The sequence below is a fragment of the Carassius carassius genome, chromosome 21, assembly GCF_963082965.1.
Source record: "Carassius carassius chromosome 21, fCarCar2.1, whole genome shotgun sequence".
NCBI classification, from domain to species: domain Eukaryota; kingdom Metazoa; phylum Chordata; class Actinopteri; order Cypriniformes; family Cyprinidae; genus Carassius; species Carassius carassius.
In genome coordinates this window covers 22,856,563-22,875,350 of record NC_081775.1, presented here as the reverse complement: position 1 = coordinate 22,875,350, position 18,788 = coordinate 22,856,563, and the positions used below count along the sequence as shown (strand labels likewise).

At 40.0% G+C, this 18,788-nt stretch overlaps 1 protein-coding gene across 1 annotated transcript in view; it reads right to left on the bottom strand.

Annotated features, from left to right (window-relative positions):
- obscna (obscurin, cytoskeletal calmodulin and titin-interacting RhoGEF a) overlaps positions 1-18,788 on the bottom strand; it is a 44,720-nt gene that overhangs the window by 23,062 nt on the left and 2,870 nt on the right. Inside the window, exons 7-34 of the mRNA XM_059504410.1 lie at positions 18,178-18,444; positions 17,807-18,070; positions 16,934-17,200; positions 16,570-16,839; positions 16,231-16,497; positions 15,854-16,120; positions 12,123-12,395; positions 11,071-11,334; positions 10,693-10,959; positions 10,340-10,606; positions 9,978-10,244; positions 9,473-9,739; positions 9,128-9,394; positions 8,552-8,818; positions 7,649-7,942; positions 7,250-7,516; positions 6,894-7,160; positions 6,510-6,776; positions 6,064-6,330; positions 5,711-5,977; positions 4,340-4,609; positions 3,947-4,225; positions 3,216-3,473; positions 2,625-2,891; positions 2,170-2,436; positions 882-1,148; positions 417-683; positions 70-336 (exon numbers count right to left, since the gene is read on the bottom strand). Of these exons, the coding sequence (XP_059360393.1) occupies positions 70-336; positions 417-683; positions 882-1,148; positions 2,170-2,436; positions 2,625-2,891; positions 3,216-3,473; positions 3,947-4,225; positions 4,340-4,609; positions 5,711-5,977; positions 6,064-6,330; positions 6,510-6,776; positions 6,894-7,160; positions 7,250-7,516; positions 7,649-7,942; positions 8,552-8,818; positions 9,128-9,394; positions 9,473-9,739; positions 9,978-10,244; positions 10,340-10,606; positions 10,693-10,959; positions 11,071-11,334; positions 12,123-12,395; positions 15,854-16,120; positions 16,231-16,497; positions 16,570-16,839; positions 16,934-17,200; positions 17,807-18,070; positions 18,178-18,444 (7,512 nt within the window). The remainder of the gene's footprint in view (positions 1-69; positions 337-416; positions 684-881; positions 1,149-2,169; positions 2,437-2,624; positions 2,892-3,215; positions 3,474-3,946; positions 4,226-4,339; positions 4,610-5,710; positions 5,978-6,063; positions 6,331-6,509; positions 6,777-6,893; positions 7,161-7,249; positions 7,517-7,648; positions 7,943-8,551; positions 8,819-9,127; positions 9,395-9,472; positions 9,740-9,977; positions 10,245-10,339; positions 10,607-10,692; positions 10,960-11,070; positions 11,335-12,122; positions 12,396-15,853; positions 16,121-16,230; positions 16,498-16,569; positions 16,840-16,933; positions 17,201-17,806; positions 18,071-18,177; positions 18,445-18,788) is intronic.

Here is an 18,788-nt window from a genome sequence, read left to right as displayed (position 1 = left end):
ACAACTGGAAAGATAAAAAAGCTGAATGATTGAGTGATTTTTATGTCTGAATATTTTTATGTCCCTTACCCTTTACCACAAGTGAAGCAGTTGTCACCAGACTGCCAGCACAACATTTGTACAAGCCACTATCTTCATGTTTTAGGTCATATATTTGAAGCTGTTGTAGACAGCCATCTTGTTTCATCTCATATTTGTTTCCTGGTCGAAGCAAAACAGTTCCCTTCCTCCACTGCACTTCCACTCCGGATTTAGAGAGCTCACAGCTCAGTATGGCAGTCTCACCCTCTTCTACTTCTTGCTTTTGGAGCTCCTCACAGAAAAACAGAGGTTGTTCTGGATGCAGCAAATAAGTATGTTAATTGATGTGTACTCTAACAACTGATCTTGGAAGCTCTAATTTGAATATAACATACCTTTCACTTCCAGAGATGCTGAAGTCACTAGACTACCAACACAGCATGTGTAGACACAACTGTCTTGGCTTGTGAGCTCATGGATCTGAAGCTGCAGTTCACTACCATTCTGCTTTATTTCATACTTCCTTCCAGGCTTTAGCAGCACAGATCCCTTCTTCCACTGTACGGCAGCCCCAGGTTTGGAAAGCTCACAGCAAAGGAAAGCAGTTTCGCCCTCTTCTGCTTCTTGACACTCAAGCATCTTGATGAAGTACAAAGGATGTTCTGAAAAATAAATTGTAATCTTTCAATTATTCAGTCTTTAGGAATTCAAAAGTTTTCAATAAATAAGCAAATTTGTTTATGTTATTTCATTTTGTTTTTATTTTTAAATATGTACTGTAATACTGTACAATAAATCAGAAGGCGGTAAATACTTTTTCACAACATCATAGTATGGCCCTCTTATTTCACGATTCTCACCTTTGACTACAATGGATGCTGTGGTTACCAGGCTTCCAGAGCAGCACTTGTATATGCCACTATCCTGACGTGTCAGGCCATGGATCTGAAGCTGTACTTTGCAGCCATCTTGTTTCATCTCATATTTGTCTCCCGGTCTCAATCGTATTGCCCCTTTCTTCCACTGCACTTCAACTCCAGGTTTAGAGAGCTCACAGCAAAGAAAGGCTGTCTCGCCCTCCTCTGCTTCCTGGTTATGGAGTTCCTCAAAGAAGAAAAGAGGTTGCTCTGAAAAGGGAAAGCAAATTAGCGCTAATTAGATTTGCAGGAAATGGCAACACCATTGACAGATGAATATCCATGCCTTAATTAAAAACCTATATTATGATTATACACACACTATATTACAAACATTTAATTTATGCATTTAGCAGACACTTTTATCCAAAGCGACCCCCCAACCTTGCGCTTGCTAACGCAATGCTCTACCACGTTTTTCATTATATGGCTGATACTTGTTTCAGTTTTAAATTCTATATATTTTTTTTCACATTCAAAACAAAACATTACAAACTAAAATGAATAGTTTTAAATGCTACAAATGAATTTATGCATCACAGCATTATAATATACATTATGAAAATTCAATTTGCTAAAGATTACATTTAATAATGTTATATAACTATTAGTGTTTTAAGTGATCTACACTGAATGTAAAAATAGGGGTATGACCACGAACAATAAAATATCCAATACTGACTAATACTACAACAACAAATCTAAATATATCCCATAAATCGAGCATCACGTTAGTTCAGTCAGGCCACGTTAGTCACGCTTGCATCAGCTGACAGTCAGCCGTTCCTGACGTGTACCAATCCAGTCTTGACACCTATCACCTGCGGTCTATTTAAATTCCCATTCTTCAGTGTCTCTTCCATCGCATCACTGCTTGCAATTAACTCCCCCTCCAACCCCAACTCCACCAACTGAACCTGTAATCCGATCTAACTTTGTTCTTTCATTACAGTCTCTTCATTGGAAGCAGTCCCTATCACATTCTGTTTACAACTCATGTAATTCTGAATTGTAATTCTGTATGCTTATAATGGTTCTGTTCTGTACCCCAGGGGGGTTTGTCTTGCTGCTCTCCCTGCTATGTCCAAGCATGGCTGGATGGACAGGCATGTGGAGTGTTGCCCAGAACATTACCATACCGCCAACACTAACTGTATGCAATTATAATTGCCATAAATATACTTGACGGAAGTGGTCCTGATTGAACAGTATTATTATTTTGCATTCCTACCTTTAACAATAATATTAGCTTGTGTCTCTATGTTGCCAGCACAACATCTGTAGATACCACTATCTTGACTTGTGAGATCATGGATCTGAAGTTGTACTTCATTGCCCTCTTGCGTCATCTCATACTTCTGTCCATTCTTCAGCAGCATTGCCCCCTTTTTCCACTGTACTGCTACTCCAGGTTTAGAGAGCTCACAGCACAAGAACGCTGATTCACCTTCTTCTGTTTCTTGGTTTTGGAGCTCTTCATGGAAAAATAAAGGACGCTCTGTGGCACAAGGGAAGAAAAACAGTCAAAAAAACAAAAACAAAACATTATTTAATTAATAAAGTACTAAGTGCAATTTATGCATTTTATAAAGAATTACTGAATATTTCCACTCATTCACTGACATTCAGTTCATGCATAGATCAAATCCTCACTATCGAATGAAATATATATTGTTTTGGTATTACCTTTTACAGTAATACTAGCCCTTGTCTCAATGCCATCGGCACAACATCTGTAGGCTCCACTGTCTTGACTTGTGAGGTCATTGATCTGTAGCTGCTGCTCACATCCATCCTGTTTCATCTCATATTTGTTACCAGGCCTAAGAAGAATTGCTCCCTTCTTCCACTCAACTTCAACTCCAGGTTGAGACAATTCACAGCACAAGAAAGTAGTCTCACCCTCTTCTGCTTCTTGATTTTGGAGCTCCCGGCAGAAAAACAAAGGACGTTCTGAGAGTAAGCAAAGAGCCATTAGGTATATGTGACAATTTCCTTATCTAAAACAATACTTCAAAACTTTATAACTGAAATATGAAGTACTATGAGTATCAATTAAAAATTAAAAATAGGGAATGAATGTATGAAATAAATCATGTTTCAAACAAAGACAAACTGATCATTTAATTCACCTTTAAATAAATATATCAAATCATTATTTATTTTTATTATTTTATAAAAAATAATAGATTACCATTCAGAATATAATTGTTATTATTACAGTAAAATAATGAAATAATCTTTCAAGTTGGAACAAATGTTTCAAGCTGTTCCCACCTTTGACTGTAAGAGTAGCACTACTCTGCATGTCTCCTGTATCGCACATGTAAATACCAGCATCCTCTTTTCTGACTTTATGAATCAGAAGAACGTTACGTTTCCCGTGTTTCAGAGGTTCATACTTTTCCCCGGAGAGCAGGGTTACATTATTTCGCTTCCAGGTGACAGGTGTGCAGGTGTCAGAAGTCACACAGGAAAGGGTGGCAGAATCTTCCTCAAAAATGGTCATGTCCTTCAGTCTCTCCTCTATCAAAACTACAGAGAGAATGCACTTTAGATTATGCAGTTAAAAGTTTACATTACATTTTGGTATATCAGTTTATTTTATCTTATGGGGGGGGGGGTTATTTTATGGGGAAAGATGCGGCCTAATGGTTAGATATTTGGACTTGCAATGCAAAGGTTGCGAGTTCGAGTCTCAGACTGGCAGGAATTGTAGGTGGGTGGAGTGAATGTAGAGTGCTCTCTCCCATCTTCAATACCATGACTGAGGTGCCCTTGAGCAAGGCACCGAACCCCCAACTGCTTCCTGGGCGCCGCAGCAAAATGGCTGCCTACTGCTCCAGGTGTGTGTTCACAGTGTGTGTCACTTTGGATGAGTTAAATGCAGAGCACGAATTCCGAGTATGGGTCACCATACCTGGCTGTATGTAACTTTACCTTATATATCAATTTGTCTGCTTGTTAATAGTAAATAAATTATTTGCAGTAAGGATTTTTACACTCACCTGTAGGTTTGCTGTTCACACGAAGACGGGCAGAGGTCTTTTCGTTTCCCACCACAAAGGACACAACACCTGACTCTTCGGTTGTGGTCATAGTGAGCATCAAGTGATGTTCTCGACCACAGACACTCATCTGGTTCATCTCGTTCTCCTGAAGTTCATTGGAACCAAGCCACCAAACCCTGTCAAAGATGTTCTCATGTGAAAGCTCACACACAAAGTGTGCGCTCTCACCTGCAGTTACTGTCAAGTCACGCAGTGCTTTCACAATCCTCACACGCTCTGGTAAAGAAACCAAATAAAGGAACACCTCTGTTGAGTCTTTGGAGTGTGTTTAGGTTTGAAGGCAAGCTACACTTTATTGTTAACTTCTTATGTAGGTTTGTTTTGACTTACCTATCACTCTGAGGGTCGCAGAGGTGTTCTTGCCCCTGACACTACATGAGTACATGCCAGCATCCTGCATTCTCAGTTTCCTGATTTCAAGCTCCTGTGTTGAACCTTTACGGTGGAGGGTATATCGCCCTCCCTGTGTGATCTGATTTGTATCTTTTCTCCAGGTCACTGGGGCATTATCGCTAGAGAGCAAACAACGAAACAGGACAGAGTCCCCCTCCATTGCTTCTTGACTCTCAAGCTCTTTCTCAAAGAACACAGAGGCAGCAGCTGTGAGAGGTTTAAGAAATATGAACTCAACAACAGCTCCAAAGTATTTTGAGAGAAAAATTGCAATTCAGAAATCATGTTGGAATGTTAATTGGTAGAGTTTATGATATGATATGACACTGTGTGTGTATGACCCTGTGATTCATGAAGGGTATCATACAAGGTTCATGAAAGGATCATGAGGGTATCAATAATGGTGGAAATGGCTGAGGTTCAGTTGGGGGACCCTAGCTGAGGAGTCAGGAGAAATGTTTTTCATTATTCCAGGGCAATTTTAAATTGACAATATCCTATTCAAATAAAAATACACAATTACAACCATTCAAAAGTCTGGGGTCAGTAAGATTTTTCATGTTTTTGAAAGAAGCGTTATGAAGCTTATGTTCACCTAGGATGCATTTATTTGACAGAAAATAGAGTAATATAAATACATAGAATATAAAAATATAAGTAAAATTGTGAAATACTATTGCAATTTAAAATAACTGTTTATATTTATATGTAATGGCGAAGTAGATTTTTCAGCAGCCTTTACTCCAGACTTCAGTGTCACATGATCCAAAATCAGAAATCATTCTAAAATGTATCCATCTAATAAGGATTTGCTGCTCAAGAAACTTACTTAAGAATAATGAAAACAGTTTAATATTTTTGTCAAAATTAACAAAAAACAAGTTATCTATTTCTGTGAGGAAAAACAAGATATCTTTAAAAGTTTCTATTAAACAAGTTGAATTATTGACATCCACATGCAAAATGTGTTTTTTTTAATAACTCATACACTTTTTAGGGGCTATTTTATGGAATCAAAATTCTGTTAATTTTCCTTAAAAACATAACTAGTGTGAATCAAAATGGCACCCCCCAAAATTCACTATCTGGTCCCCCACATTCTATCTTTTTTGGTCTTGGGTATCAGACACTGTTTACAGCCCTGTAAAAATGTTGTCAAGGTAATGGGTGTAGACACAAACAGGTGTCTTTAGACAACATTAGTTAATTTGCAATTACAAAATCCGATTTGGCTGAATCCAATTATTCAAAACGATCTTTTGTTTACCCATTGAGAGTGTGTACCCATTAAAGTGGCATTGGACCTACCCCTAACATTAACTTCAGCTGTAGTCTTCTGGTCTCCAACGATGCAGCTGTATTCCCCAACATCCTTGGGAAGAACATTTTTAATGTGTAATTCGGCAACCAATCCCTCCTGCTTTATCTTGTATCTATTCCCATTGCAGAGCTCCTCATCCCCTTTTAACCATGTTACTGGTACCCCAGCTTTGGACAGCTCACAATGCAGAATAACAACACCTCCCTCAGGGGCCTCTTGGTTCTTCAGGTTTTGTTTGAACGTTACTGGTGTGGCTGAAGAGTTGCACAGTAAAATGTTAGCTCATAGTGAGCTCAAGCGACAATAAAAGCTACATTTTCGGTAAAAATTTCATCCATACCGAATACTCGGATTGTGGCTTTAGTCTTCTGCTCCCCACAACTGCAGCTGTAGACTCCACTGTCTTCAGGCATGGCCTTTGTGATGATCAGCTCCCTTGTAACATCATGTTCTTGGATTTGATATTTATACCCTGACCTAAGAAGCTCTTCCGCCTTCCTCCATTCAACAGGACATCCAGCTTTTGAGAGCTCACAGTGCAACACAAGTTTATTTTCTTCTTCAACTTCCTGATTTTTCAACTTGACTTTAAAAGTGATTGGTGGAACTGGAAATGTTAACAAAAAGGTATAGGTTTGCCAGATTATTTTACTACAAAGCCATGCAGGCCCTCAAAGCGCAGCAAAGCTGAAAACTACAGCACAAGAATCAATACAATGTAATAGCAGAAAGCCCAGAAAGACTAAATGTGCCAAGCTGCCACTGCAAAAAGCCTGCATGTCTTACCCTTAACAGTTAGCTCAGCAGTTGACTCAGAATCCTTGGTTTTACATGAATAGTTCCCAGCATCACTTGCTTCAACATTATGTATGACCAGTTTAGTGAATGTCCCCTCTTGCTTCATTTCATATTTATCATCAGGCTTGAGAATAATTCTTCCTTTTCTCCAGTCAACTTGAGCGCCAGGTTTAGACAGCTCACAGCTAAACACAGCTTGCCCACCTTCTTTGGTTAATTCATTTTGAAGTTCTCGTTTGAAAGTGACAGGTAGAGCTATGAAAACCATACAAAATGTATTCAAGTTGGAGAATGATCCAAAAGAGGAAAGTGACTACGTAATTGCGAAATTAATAAAAGATCAAGATCAGATCTTGAAGTATTATAGCGTACCCCTAACTTTGACCTCCGCTGTCGTTTTTTCCTTTCCTGTAGTGCAGCTGTAGAAGTCGACATCTTCAGAGTTGACATTTTTAATAAGAAGTTCAGCAATCCGTCCCTCATTCCTCATCAGGTACTTTTCTCCACCCTGCAGCACCTCTTCACCCCTCCACCATTTCACCGTAGCTCCCGGTTTGGAAAGCTCACAACGGAAAGCTACTGTGTTTCCTTCCACCACTTCTTGATTTCTCAAGTTTTGTTTGAAAGTGATCGGGAGAGCTAAGAAATCGCAAAAATATCTGGGTCACCTAAGCAGAATGTTTGACCTAAAAGTATGAATTAATTAATATATTGCTTAAGTTTTGTACCATTGATTTTAACTGTAGCTTTGGATGTCTGATCAGGGCATACACAAAAGTAGACTCCGCTGTCTTCAGGTATGGCTTTTCTGATAACAAGCTCTATTTTAGTTGCTATCTGTCTCAACTGGTACTTTTCACCATGCTTTAGGACTTCATCTCCCTTCAACCACTTCACATCAGCACTGGCCTTAGAGAGTTCACAGCGCAATGTGATGTTGTTCCCTTCTTCACCTTCTTGATTCTTAAGTTCTTGTTTGAAAGTGATGGGGAGAGCTACACAGAACAGTAGAACTATGAAGATGTTGCATGATCTGATAAGCTTTTTAATTGCTTTAGAATTTCTAACAACAAATTGGGTAATTCTTAAATACAGGAACCTGCATATGAAAACATCTTGGATCATACCATTAACTCTGATGGTGGCTTCTGTCTTGTAATCTCCACATATGCAGCGATACACTCCACTGTCTTCTGGTTGTGCCTTCCTTATTAACAACTCTACTGTTGCTTCTTTCTGTCTTAACTGATATTTTTCTCCAGTCTTGAGCAGTTCTTCTCGTTTCCACCACTCTACTCGAACTCCAGCCTTAGAAAGTTCACAGTGCAGATTGACACTGTTCCCCTCCTGAGTTTCTTGGTTCTTCAAATTTGTTTTAAAGATAGCAGGGAGTCCTTTAGAAAGCCAAGAATTAAGTAAGCCTGTATTCATGAAGGTTATAGACTAGCCAAAAGGGTGTCTTTCCATCAGCAAAGAGCTACAAAAATGTACCAGTGTATACTTTTTGTGCTTGAGAGCATTCACCTTTAATAATTACATCAGGTAAAGTCATCAAAGGAATGTCATCTATTGAGGTTCATTTTATTCATGTATTATGTACACCACCACATATCTTTATAACTAGCCCATGCTGTAATGAATGGGTCGAGATAAAAAATAAAAACCTACCTTTCTATTGCAGTTTTAATCAACTAATAACAAATAAAGGGATTTCAGATAGCAAGACTCTTTTGATGTAAAATAATGAGTGTAATTTGAGGGTATGAATTAGAAAATCATGTAATGAAAATCCAACAGTGATTTATATCACTGTTAAGATGACTTAAACCTGTGAATGTGGCTGATATAATGTCATGACAGAGTGCTATTGTAGCTGTGGAAGAAATGGAAATTTTTAATGAAATGGAAGAACTTGATCACTCAGTGCTAGTCAAGAATAAAATGGCGATGAAAATGAAATGCATATGAAATCCATAATCTCCGAAAATTCAGCAGTACATTGTTTATATTTATAACAGATTGGATCTTACCTTGAACCGTCAATTCGGCTGTCGATTGTGAATCTTTGGTTTTGCAGGTGTAATTTCCCGCATCACCCTCAACTAGATTATTTATCAGCAGTTTGGTTAGTCGCCCCTCAAGCGTCATCTGATATTTGGCTCCACTTTTCAGCATCACTCTACCTTTCCTCCACTCAACTGGAGCACCAGGCTTTGAAAGTTCACAGGTAAATACTGCACTCTTACCCTCTGTAGATATCTGATTCTGAAGCTCTCGCTTGAAAGTAATTGGAAGTGCTGAGGAAACATTGGCAGGTGTTTTAATATGAGCAATTGAACTCAGTAATCATATGATATATACACAACGGTAAAATGCTGCTTAATATTTTTGCAGAAAGTATGATACTTTTTTTAGAATTCTTTGATAAGTAGAAAGATCAAAAGAACAATATTTATTTGCTAGATCTTTTGTAACATCATAAATGCCTTTACTTCCACTTTTGATCAATTTAAAGCCGCTTTGCTGAATAAAATTATTAATAAAAAAAATCTACTGACTTTTAAACGGTACTAAACAGTATATATTTAACATGTTTTTGAAATTACGTTTGACTTTCACTTCAGCTGTGGTCTTTTGGCTTCCAGTCACACAGCTGTATATCCCAGCATCATCAGGGAAAACATTTGTTATTTTCAACTCTGCAGTCTTTCCATCCAGCCTCATCTGGTAATGTGGCCCTGGAAGGAGCGGTTTATCTCCTCTCCACCATTCCACAGGTACTCCAGCTTTGGAAAGCTCACAGTGAAGGGTTACAGATTTGCCTTCCAGAGCTTCTTGGTTCTTAAGGTTTTGCTTAAAACTAGCAGGAGCACCTGTGAAACCACCATATGAATTGTATAATGACATACATTTTATAATAATGAAAACAAATCAATGAAACAAAACCTTACCAACAATTTTAACTGTAGCTTTGGTCTTTTGGTCTCCACAGACACATCTGTAAACTCCACTGTCTTCAGGCGTGGCTTCACAGATGATCAGCTCAACTGATGTGCCTCGTTCTCTCATTTTATACTTCTCTCCAGGCTGGAGCAGTTCCTCTCCATTCCACCATTCTACTGGGACACCGGTTTTAGAAAGCTCGCAGTGCAATGTTACCATGTTCCCTTCCTCGGCTTCCAGGTTTTTCAGTTTATCTTTAAAAGTAACAGGTTGAGCTACAGAATAAAAAGAAACAAATAAGAGCATCCTTCTTTCAACTTTGGCAAACGAACAGATGAACAAATGACTGTATGTGCTCACTTTATGTTATAATTTTATCTATAAAATTCAACAATAATTATATTTTAGCAGTACTGAACTACTGGACTGACTGGGCAAGCACATAAAATCCTAACTCCTTAGTGTTCCTTGTTCATTATTGGTATTGCTTACTAGTGAATTGAACTAACTTACCGCTAACTGTGATGTTGGCTGATGTCTCAGCAGTTTCGCTCGTACAGCTATAGACTCCGCTATCATCTTGCGTCAAATTAAAAATCTTCAGCTCTAGCATGCAGCCTCTCTGTCTGATTTTGTACTTTTCCCCAGACCTGAGAAGGCTGCTTCCTTTTCTCCACTGCACAGGGGTGTCTGGTTTGGATATCTCGCAGTGTAGGATTATACTGTTGCCCTCTTCAACCATTTGATTTCTTAACTTCTGTTTGAACGTGACAGGTTGAGCTAAGGAAATACAAAAGGATATATAAGTTCCATTTTCAGCATTCAGAGTACTGGAAAATCAAATTCTACAGTATATATTTAACATCTTGTCTTACTTCGTATTTTAACAATGGCTTTGGTCCTTTGATCATCACACACACAGATGTATGTTCCACTGTCCTCATGAACTGGATTTCTGATTACCAGCTCTAGTATGGTGACTATGTGCCTCATCTGATACTTCTCCCCAGGCAAGAGAGTTTGTTCACCTTTCAACCATTCCACTGGGATTCCAGCTTTAGAAAGCTCACAGCGTAATGTCACATTTTTACCTTCATCTATCTCTTGGTTCTTGAGCTCTTTAATAAATGATATAGGAACCTCTGGAAAGGATGAAATGGCATAAGTAAAGCTTCAAGATCACAGATGAATTCTATAATTTAATTTTCATTGCAATCAATATCACTACCGTTGACTGTAAGAGTAGCCATAGTTCTTTGGTCTCTGCAAATGCATGTGTAATTCCCTGAATCTTCTGGCTTCAGATTGTGTATTGTAAGAGAAATGCAAGATTTCCTCTGCCTCATGTGGTACTTCTCACTAGATTTTAGCGTCTCTGGTTCTTTGCGCCACACAAACTGGACCCCGGGTATAGAGTATTCGCACATCATCGTTACACTCTCTCCCTCTTTGACTTCTTGGTTCTGAAGCGCTTTTGTAAACTCAGCAGGAATAACTAATGTGGAACAAACATGAAGATTTCAAATTTCAACAAAATGTAAAAAAAAAAGTAGAAAAAAAAAATTAACGTGGTAAATTGCAGAAAAGAGACATTTTTTTGAAATACCTTTAACAGTCAGGGTGGCTTTTGTGCTGACAGAACCTGCATCGCACTCGTACAACCCTGCGTCACTGTCTTTCACATCATGGATGGCCAGCCTGGCCTCATTTCCAGATCGACTCACTAAGTACTTTGAGGAATTCCAGATTAAACAGCCATCTTTGTACCAAACAATATGGCATGGCTTTGAGGTCTTGCACAACAGCACCAAACTTCCTCCTTCAATTGCTTCTGTATCTTCCAATGCTTTAGTAATTGTGGGACGTCTCTCTGTAATTCAAATAAGTTGTATTACAAATACAATCATTTTTGGTAACACTTTATTTTAAGGTGTCCTTGTTACACATATTGCATGTACTGTACTTACTATTATAATAACAATTAATTATGCATAATTACATGCAAGTAACCCTAAGACAAACCGTAATCCTAGCCCTAGTTAATTAGTTAATTAATATTACTCAGTACTTAAATGTATAATTACACTGTGACAAGAACACCTCAAAATAAAGTGTAACCTTATTTTTCAATTGTATGCTGTAGACCAGGGCTGCCCAACCCTGTTCCTGGAGATCTACCTTCCTGCAGAGTTCAGTTCCAACCCTGATCAAACATACCTGTCTGTAATTATCAAGTGCTCCTTCAGATCCTAATTAGTTGGTTCAGTTGTGTTTGATCAGGGCTGGAGCTGAGCTCTACAGGAAGGTTGATCTCCAGGAACAGGGTTGGGAACACCTGCTGTACACTATGATCTGTATTGCATTTTGTTTCACTTTTTTTTTACTGTATAGTAGTCAATACAAATATAAAATACAATTGTTTAAATATGAGCCTCTTTAAAATTTTCAAAACTTTCTGAACTAAAATTCCTCTTTTGATGTTTTTAAACCATCAAAAGTTTTTCAGAAATTATACACACATTTCTATTCTTAATAACAAACCAGTAAAAGAAACTGACAGTTTCATCTCAAAGTGTCTTTTGTAAAGGTGTCCTTTAATAGTTATTCACTATATTTGCCACAGGCATCTTGTCAAGTGTCAGGATTTATGACAGTTACCTCTAACTAATAGTGATGCATATGATCTTTTGTCCCCAGCCTCGAAGGAGATGGTGCCGGTGTCTTTACGTGCAAGCTGTTTAAAGGTAAGAGTGTGGTATCCACCAGGTATCATCTTGATCTCATTAAGATCATTAGTGTAGAGTAAGGTCTCATCCAGGTACCATTTGACATCAGTGTAGTCACTTGGGCAGATCCGACACTTAAAGGTGATGGTATCTCCTTCTAGACATTCTTTATCTTCTAGTTCATCCACAATGACCACTTTTTGACCTGAGGGCCAGATTCATATGAAAAATATGACAGATGCATAAAAACTGAACATGTCTTAAAATTCATATGACCAATTTTACTAAACAGGGCAAATTCCAAATCAGAGCCAATGGGAGGGGAATTTAATTCGGGTGATTTATTAACAATGTGCAAATAACATTGCGCGGCAAACGATTGTTACGTTAATGAACTTTCTGTTTCCTTATTTGGTCTTCTTCCTGTTCTTGTTTTGTTCATTGATTATTCCCCACCTGTCTCCAGTTCCCTCATTACCTCCTGTGTGTTTAAATACCCGGTCTGTTCAGTTCTTCCTGGTCCGTGATTGTTAATGCTGTTATTTGTAAGTTAATCTATTGTGAAGTAACCTAACCTAATGTGTTGTATATAGTCTGTAATCTCCTTCGATATTCAGTAAATTCCTCATTGATCAAGACCCTCCTCAAGCTCTTTTATTCTTACGTTAGCATACACCCCATACTTGTAACAGAATCACGGACCAAAACAGTTTAGTTAGCGGCGTTTTTCTTTTTGGTTTTTGTTTTCTTCCCTCTCCCGGAATGGCGATTCCAGCAGTCCGTCTCCTATATCTGGAGCAACTGGACCGTTCGCTGGAGGACCATACCAGGGACTTTCTAGATCTGGCGTGCCTTACCCACTTCCTTACCCACTTCCGGTGTAAGGCACGCCTACCAGCGAACGGTCCCCGAGAGGATTTTGCCGCTTTCGTGGAGTGGGTGCTGGAGAAAAATGGATCTTCATGGACCATCTGCACCTCCGAAGAGGATATCTCCAGCCCCACTCCCGACCCAGAGACCAGCCAGCCGCCATCACGCCGCACGGAGCCAGAGCCCACCGCAGCCGCAGAGCCCTAACCTATCACCAACAGGGAGCAGGACCTCGAGAGCGCGACTGACCAGGTGTGTGAGCCAGCAACACCGTGCATCGTGGGAGTTTTAGTGGAGATCGAGGGCGTGGAGGAAAGCCCTGCCCAGTCTTCTGCAACTGAGGGTGAGCTGTATTCGGTTTCTGAAAATGATATGGAGCAACTTATGGACCTTATGGACTGGTCTATGGAGGTTATCCCTGAATTTTCTGTTTCTCCGCTGGTTCCGTCCAGCCCTGATCCCCCTGTATACCCTCTCAGTCTTCCACTCCTACCTCCTCCAGTCAGTTCCTCTGCTCCATTTCCGCTGGTTCCGCCCAACCCTGAGTTTTCTGTATCTCCACTGGTTCCGCCCAGCCCTGAATTTTCTGTTTCTCCGCTGGTTCCGCCCAGCCCTGAATTTTTTGTTTCTCCGCTGGTTCCGCCCAGCCCTGAATTTTCTGTTTCTCCGCTGGTTCCGCCCAGCCCTGAATTTCTGTTTCTCCGCTGGTTCTGCCCAGCCCTGAATTTTCTGTGTCTCCGCTGGTTCCACCCAGCCTTGAATTTCCTGTGTCTCCTGTATTCCCTCACAGCCTTCCTCTCCCACCTACTCCTAGACCTGCCAGTTCCTCTGCTCCACTTCTGCTGGTTCCGTCCAGCCCTGATCCTCCTTTGTTTCCTCCCATCCTCCCTCTCTCTTCTCCTCCTAGACCAGCCAGTTCCTCGACATCATCTCTGCTGGTGCCAGTCAGTCCCGCAGCTCACCCTCAGTCTGCGCCATCTGGGCGCGATGGTTCGCCGCTGGACTGCCAGTCTGCAGCTCCGCCTTGGCGTGTGAAATCCCTGTCTCTGCCTCCAGCCTCTGAGCCCTGGACTCCTCCTCGGTCCTTCGACCCAGCAGCTCCGCCTTGGCTCTTAGCTCCCTCGTCTCCACCGTGGCCTGGCATCCCACCTGCTCCACCGGGCTCCCTCATCCCTCCGGCTCCACCTTGGTCAGTCGTCGACCATCCGCCGCCTCGGGACTCCATTCCTCTGGCTAGACCTCGTCACTCCATCCCTCCGGCTCTGTCAGGCTCCTCCTTCCCTCTGGTTCCACCTCCATCCTCAGTCACTCCGGCTCTGCAGCGGTCTTCTAGGGCCCCGCCTCCGCCTTGGTCGCCTGAGCCTTCTGCTCCACCTAGGGCCTCCGGATCCTCTGCTTCACCCTGGCTCTGCGGCTGTGCTGCTCCATCTTGGGCTCCTCAGCCACCGGTGCAGTCTCCGCCTGTCTGCCCCCTGGTGTCGTCGGCCCCATCTCCACCATGGCTCCTCCCGCCGTCGACTCCATCGTGGATCTTCATCCTGGCTGGTCTCTGGAGGACCATCTGGCTCCTGCTGCTCTGGGCTCCTCCCTCCATCCACTCCGCCCTGGTTCATACCTCCTTGCTCCCTCTTCGCCTGCCCCTTACCTGCCCCATGCCCGCCTCCAGAACCCCCACCCTCCCTCCGCTGGTATTCCTCTTGCAGTGCAAGGACGCACCGTTCCGGGAGGGGGCGAACTGTTACGTTAATATACTTTCTGTTTCCTTATTTGGTCTTCTTCCTGTTCTTCTTTTGTTAATTGATTATTCCCCACCTGTCTCCAGTTCCCTCATTACCTCCTGTGTGTTTAAATACCCGGTCTGTTCAGTTCTTCCTGGTCCGTGATTGTTAATGCTGTTATTTGTAAGTTAACCTATTGTGAAGTAACCTAACCTAATATGTTGTATACAGTCTGTAATCTCCTTCGATATTCAGTAAAATCCTCATTGATCAAGACCCTCCTCAAGCTCCTTTATTCTTACGTTAGCATACACCCCATACTTGTAACAATATGATATTCAAATGAAATGTGATCTTCTGGCATTCAAAATAAACTAATACTACCACACACTATCTGTTCTCTGTGGTGCCTCCTCCTTGCAACAATTATTGCTGCCATTTCAAGCGCAAAATATGTTAAGCTTTCTTGGGGTGTTAAATAATGGCGCAAATAACAGTAATTTGACAAGCGCAAATGGCCCATAGTATCCAAATGTTACAATTCTTGTAACATAATATCTAGTAATCTCAGATTTACAACCTTATTATTTGTGACCCAGGACCACAAAACCAGTCTTAAGTTAAAATTTTTAGAAACTGAGATTTATATATCATCTGAAATCTGAATAAACAAGCTTTCCATTGATTTATTGTTTTATTAGGATCAGACAGATACAACTATTTGAAAATCTGGAATCTGAGGGTACAAAAAATTTTAAATACAGAGAAAATCCCCTTTGAAGTTGTCCAAATGATTTCTTAGAAATGCATATTACTAATCAAAAATTAAGTTTTGATATATTTATTGTAGGAAATTTACTAAATATCTTCCTGGAACATGATCTTTACTTAATATCCTAATGATTTTTGGCATAAAAGAAAAATCTATAATTTTGACCCATACAATGTTTTTTTTGGCTATTGCTTAAAAAAATATCCCCAGTGACTTAAGACTGGTTTTGTGGGCCAGGGTCACATATTATATTTTATGTCATTTATTAATTTAAGACTATAAAGACAAATCTAATTTGTCTACCTTGAATTGTAAGTAAAGCCCTGCTCTGCATTGTCCCAACATCACAGGTGTAGACAGCACTATCACTTTTCTCCAGATTGAAGATGGTCAGAGTGAGGACAACATCCTTCTTCTTCATCATGTACTTCTGTCCCGAGCTGAGCACCATTAGACCTTTTAACCAGGACACAGTAGCTGCAGGCCTTCTGGTTTCACACTCCATGGTCACCATACCCTTCTCCTCTGCACGCATATCCTTCAGTTCCTTTGCAAATGTATGTTGCAAGTCTGAATTCACAATGAGAAAAGATTAACAGAGTTTATGACACTCAGCAGGATGAACAAAGCTTTTGCACTGAGAAATTTTTTTAAAACAAGTGTAGAAAATGAGTATTTACCTCTGACCTCTAATCTCGCCCTTGTAGCAATCCCATCAGCCTCACAGCAGTACTCTCCTGAGTCCATTATAGCTGCATTATGGATGATGAGCTTCACCAGATAATTATTTTGGGTAATTTCATATTTTGGGCTGACTCTAATTAGCCGCCCATTTTTCAGCCATTTAACTGTTGCATCAGGTTTCGTGATCTCACAGCTGAGCTCTGGATCTTCACCAGGTGTTGCTTTAACATTTAGCATATCCCTAAAAACTCTCACAGGTTTCTCTGAGAACAAAAGAGACAGAAAATGATCAATACTTGTAAAATGTGTGATATTTAAATAATAAGGGGTCTCACCTTTCACAAACAGCATAGTCCTGCAGCTGAGCTCTTTAATGGTGAAGACCACTTCGCCAGCATCAGATATTGTAACTTCCTGAATGCTCATTGTGTATTTGCACCCTTTGTTAGAGATTATGATCCTTCCATTGCTCACAATCAGCTGGCCATTCAAAATCCACGATGCTTCATCAATGATATCATGGGACAGGACACACTCAAAGCTGCAGCTTTCCCCTTCCAGCACAGCTGTTGTCCGTATGCGTTTGACAATGGTAATGCGCAGGTCTGAAAAAAGTCCCTCACATAAAATAAACTTATTTTTTGTTCAATTAATTAGATCTCATTTTAATTAGATTCAAATCTAGATTTTAAAACATACCACGAACTATGACTTTCGCTTTAGTTTGGCTGCAGCCAATATCACAGCTGTACTCTCCTCCATCGTCCTTTCTCAGCTTGTGAATTATAAGAGTCAATGACTTTCCCACATGGAGAATCTCATACTTCTCACTGGCGGTCAGAATTTCACCATCTTTTCTCCAGACAGGTGTCACTGATGGTTTGGAAACGTCACACTGCAAAAGGATTTCACCACGTTCCTCACCTGCTACATCCTCCAATGACCTGAGAAACACTGCTGGCTTCTCTAAGAGGCATATAAAGCAAATGTCATATAGCAACAAATTTCCTTCCGATAACCGATAAATGGCTCATATCAGAAATCTATACTACTTTGTTAAAAAAAAAAGGGAACACCATAAAAAGTAAACAATTTCCATGCAAAGTGAATTTAGGCATCACAACATTATGATATACAATAAGATATTTCCTATACCTTTCTGCTATAGATACAATAGAAATTATAGACAAAAATATGTTCTCATAATAATAGAGAAGGGATGACGTAAGACAGTCCTTAAACCTTGAGAATTATAATCACTAGAACTGAATGATTAGTTTTGTGTCATCAATGTTTTGAATTGATATTTTGTCTGTGTGGCCTGAAATGGGTTGTTATAGTATGTTTATTTAAAAAAAAAAAAATAATAATAATTTTATGCATGAACTCTACAAGAAATAGTGCTCTGAAAATAATTTATTGATATTCCTTTAAGAAAGTGCTTGACACAAACAATTAAATATCTGATATCTGTTGTTAATTGTTGTGTCTCTGCTTTAAATGTAAAGTAGTGGGACAGCAGTTTATTCTAAAATCTTGTTTTCTTAGCCCCCTGGTAACTGAAAACCTCACCTCTGACCCTGAGGAACGCAGACTCGCTGATATCAAATGTTTTGAATGTTACACGGCTCTCTTGAGGAGCTAGTCGTTTTAAAATCAGACTGTAGGCTTTTCCAGAATTCTGGATTTTGTTGATGTAGTTGGTGTATAGGACTCGGTCATTGAGCAGCCACTGGACACTGGGTGACTCATGATTCAGTTCACAGCTGAACACTGCAGTTCCATCCTCCTCGACCTCTACTTGCTCTAAGTGTCTTATGATCTTCAACCTTTTCACTGCAGGAAAAGAAAAATTATTTGTAATGTACTGTATGTGTCTTATCTGTGCTCTAAAGGTGCAATTCCAAGAAATCTCCAGGACACAGATAGCTAAAGCCAGGTACCTTCCACACTGACTCTTCCTCTTGTCTCTGAGCCACCAGCCAGACAGCGATACTCTCCTGAATCTGCTGCTTTCACACCCATGATGGTCATCTCAACCCGGTTCTTTTCCCGCTTCATTGTGTACTTATTGGAAGCAAACAGGGGGGTTCTTCCCTTGAACCAGCGCACCACTCTGGGGGATGGACAGAACTCACAGCTGAGAGTAACTGACCTGTTCTCCTTCACCTCTACATCAGAAATGGGCTGTTTGACAATCAAAGGGCGCTCTATTAGGAAAAGCATAACCAAGAATACATTTAAGGCACATGATTCTTAATCCATATAAAACAAATGATTTGCTCCAAGTTCTGATATTAAAATTCTGGCTAATAATATACGCCAATAATTATTTTTAGTTATGTTATGGCTGATTAACAATAATGGTTAATATTAAATTGTAATACTAGTTTAAAACACACACACAACTAAAATTAATAATGTAAAATGCTACTAGTGAATTTATGCATTTCAATATTATCATGTACAGTATGAAAAAAGGACATACATTTTTAGATCTTCTAATATTTAAATATTATTAACTAAATCTAAAACCAAACTTTTTTGTTACCTG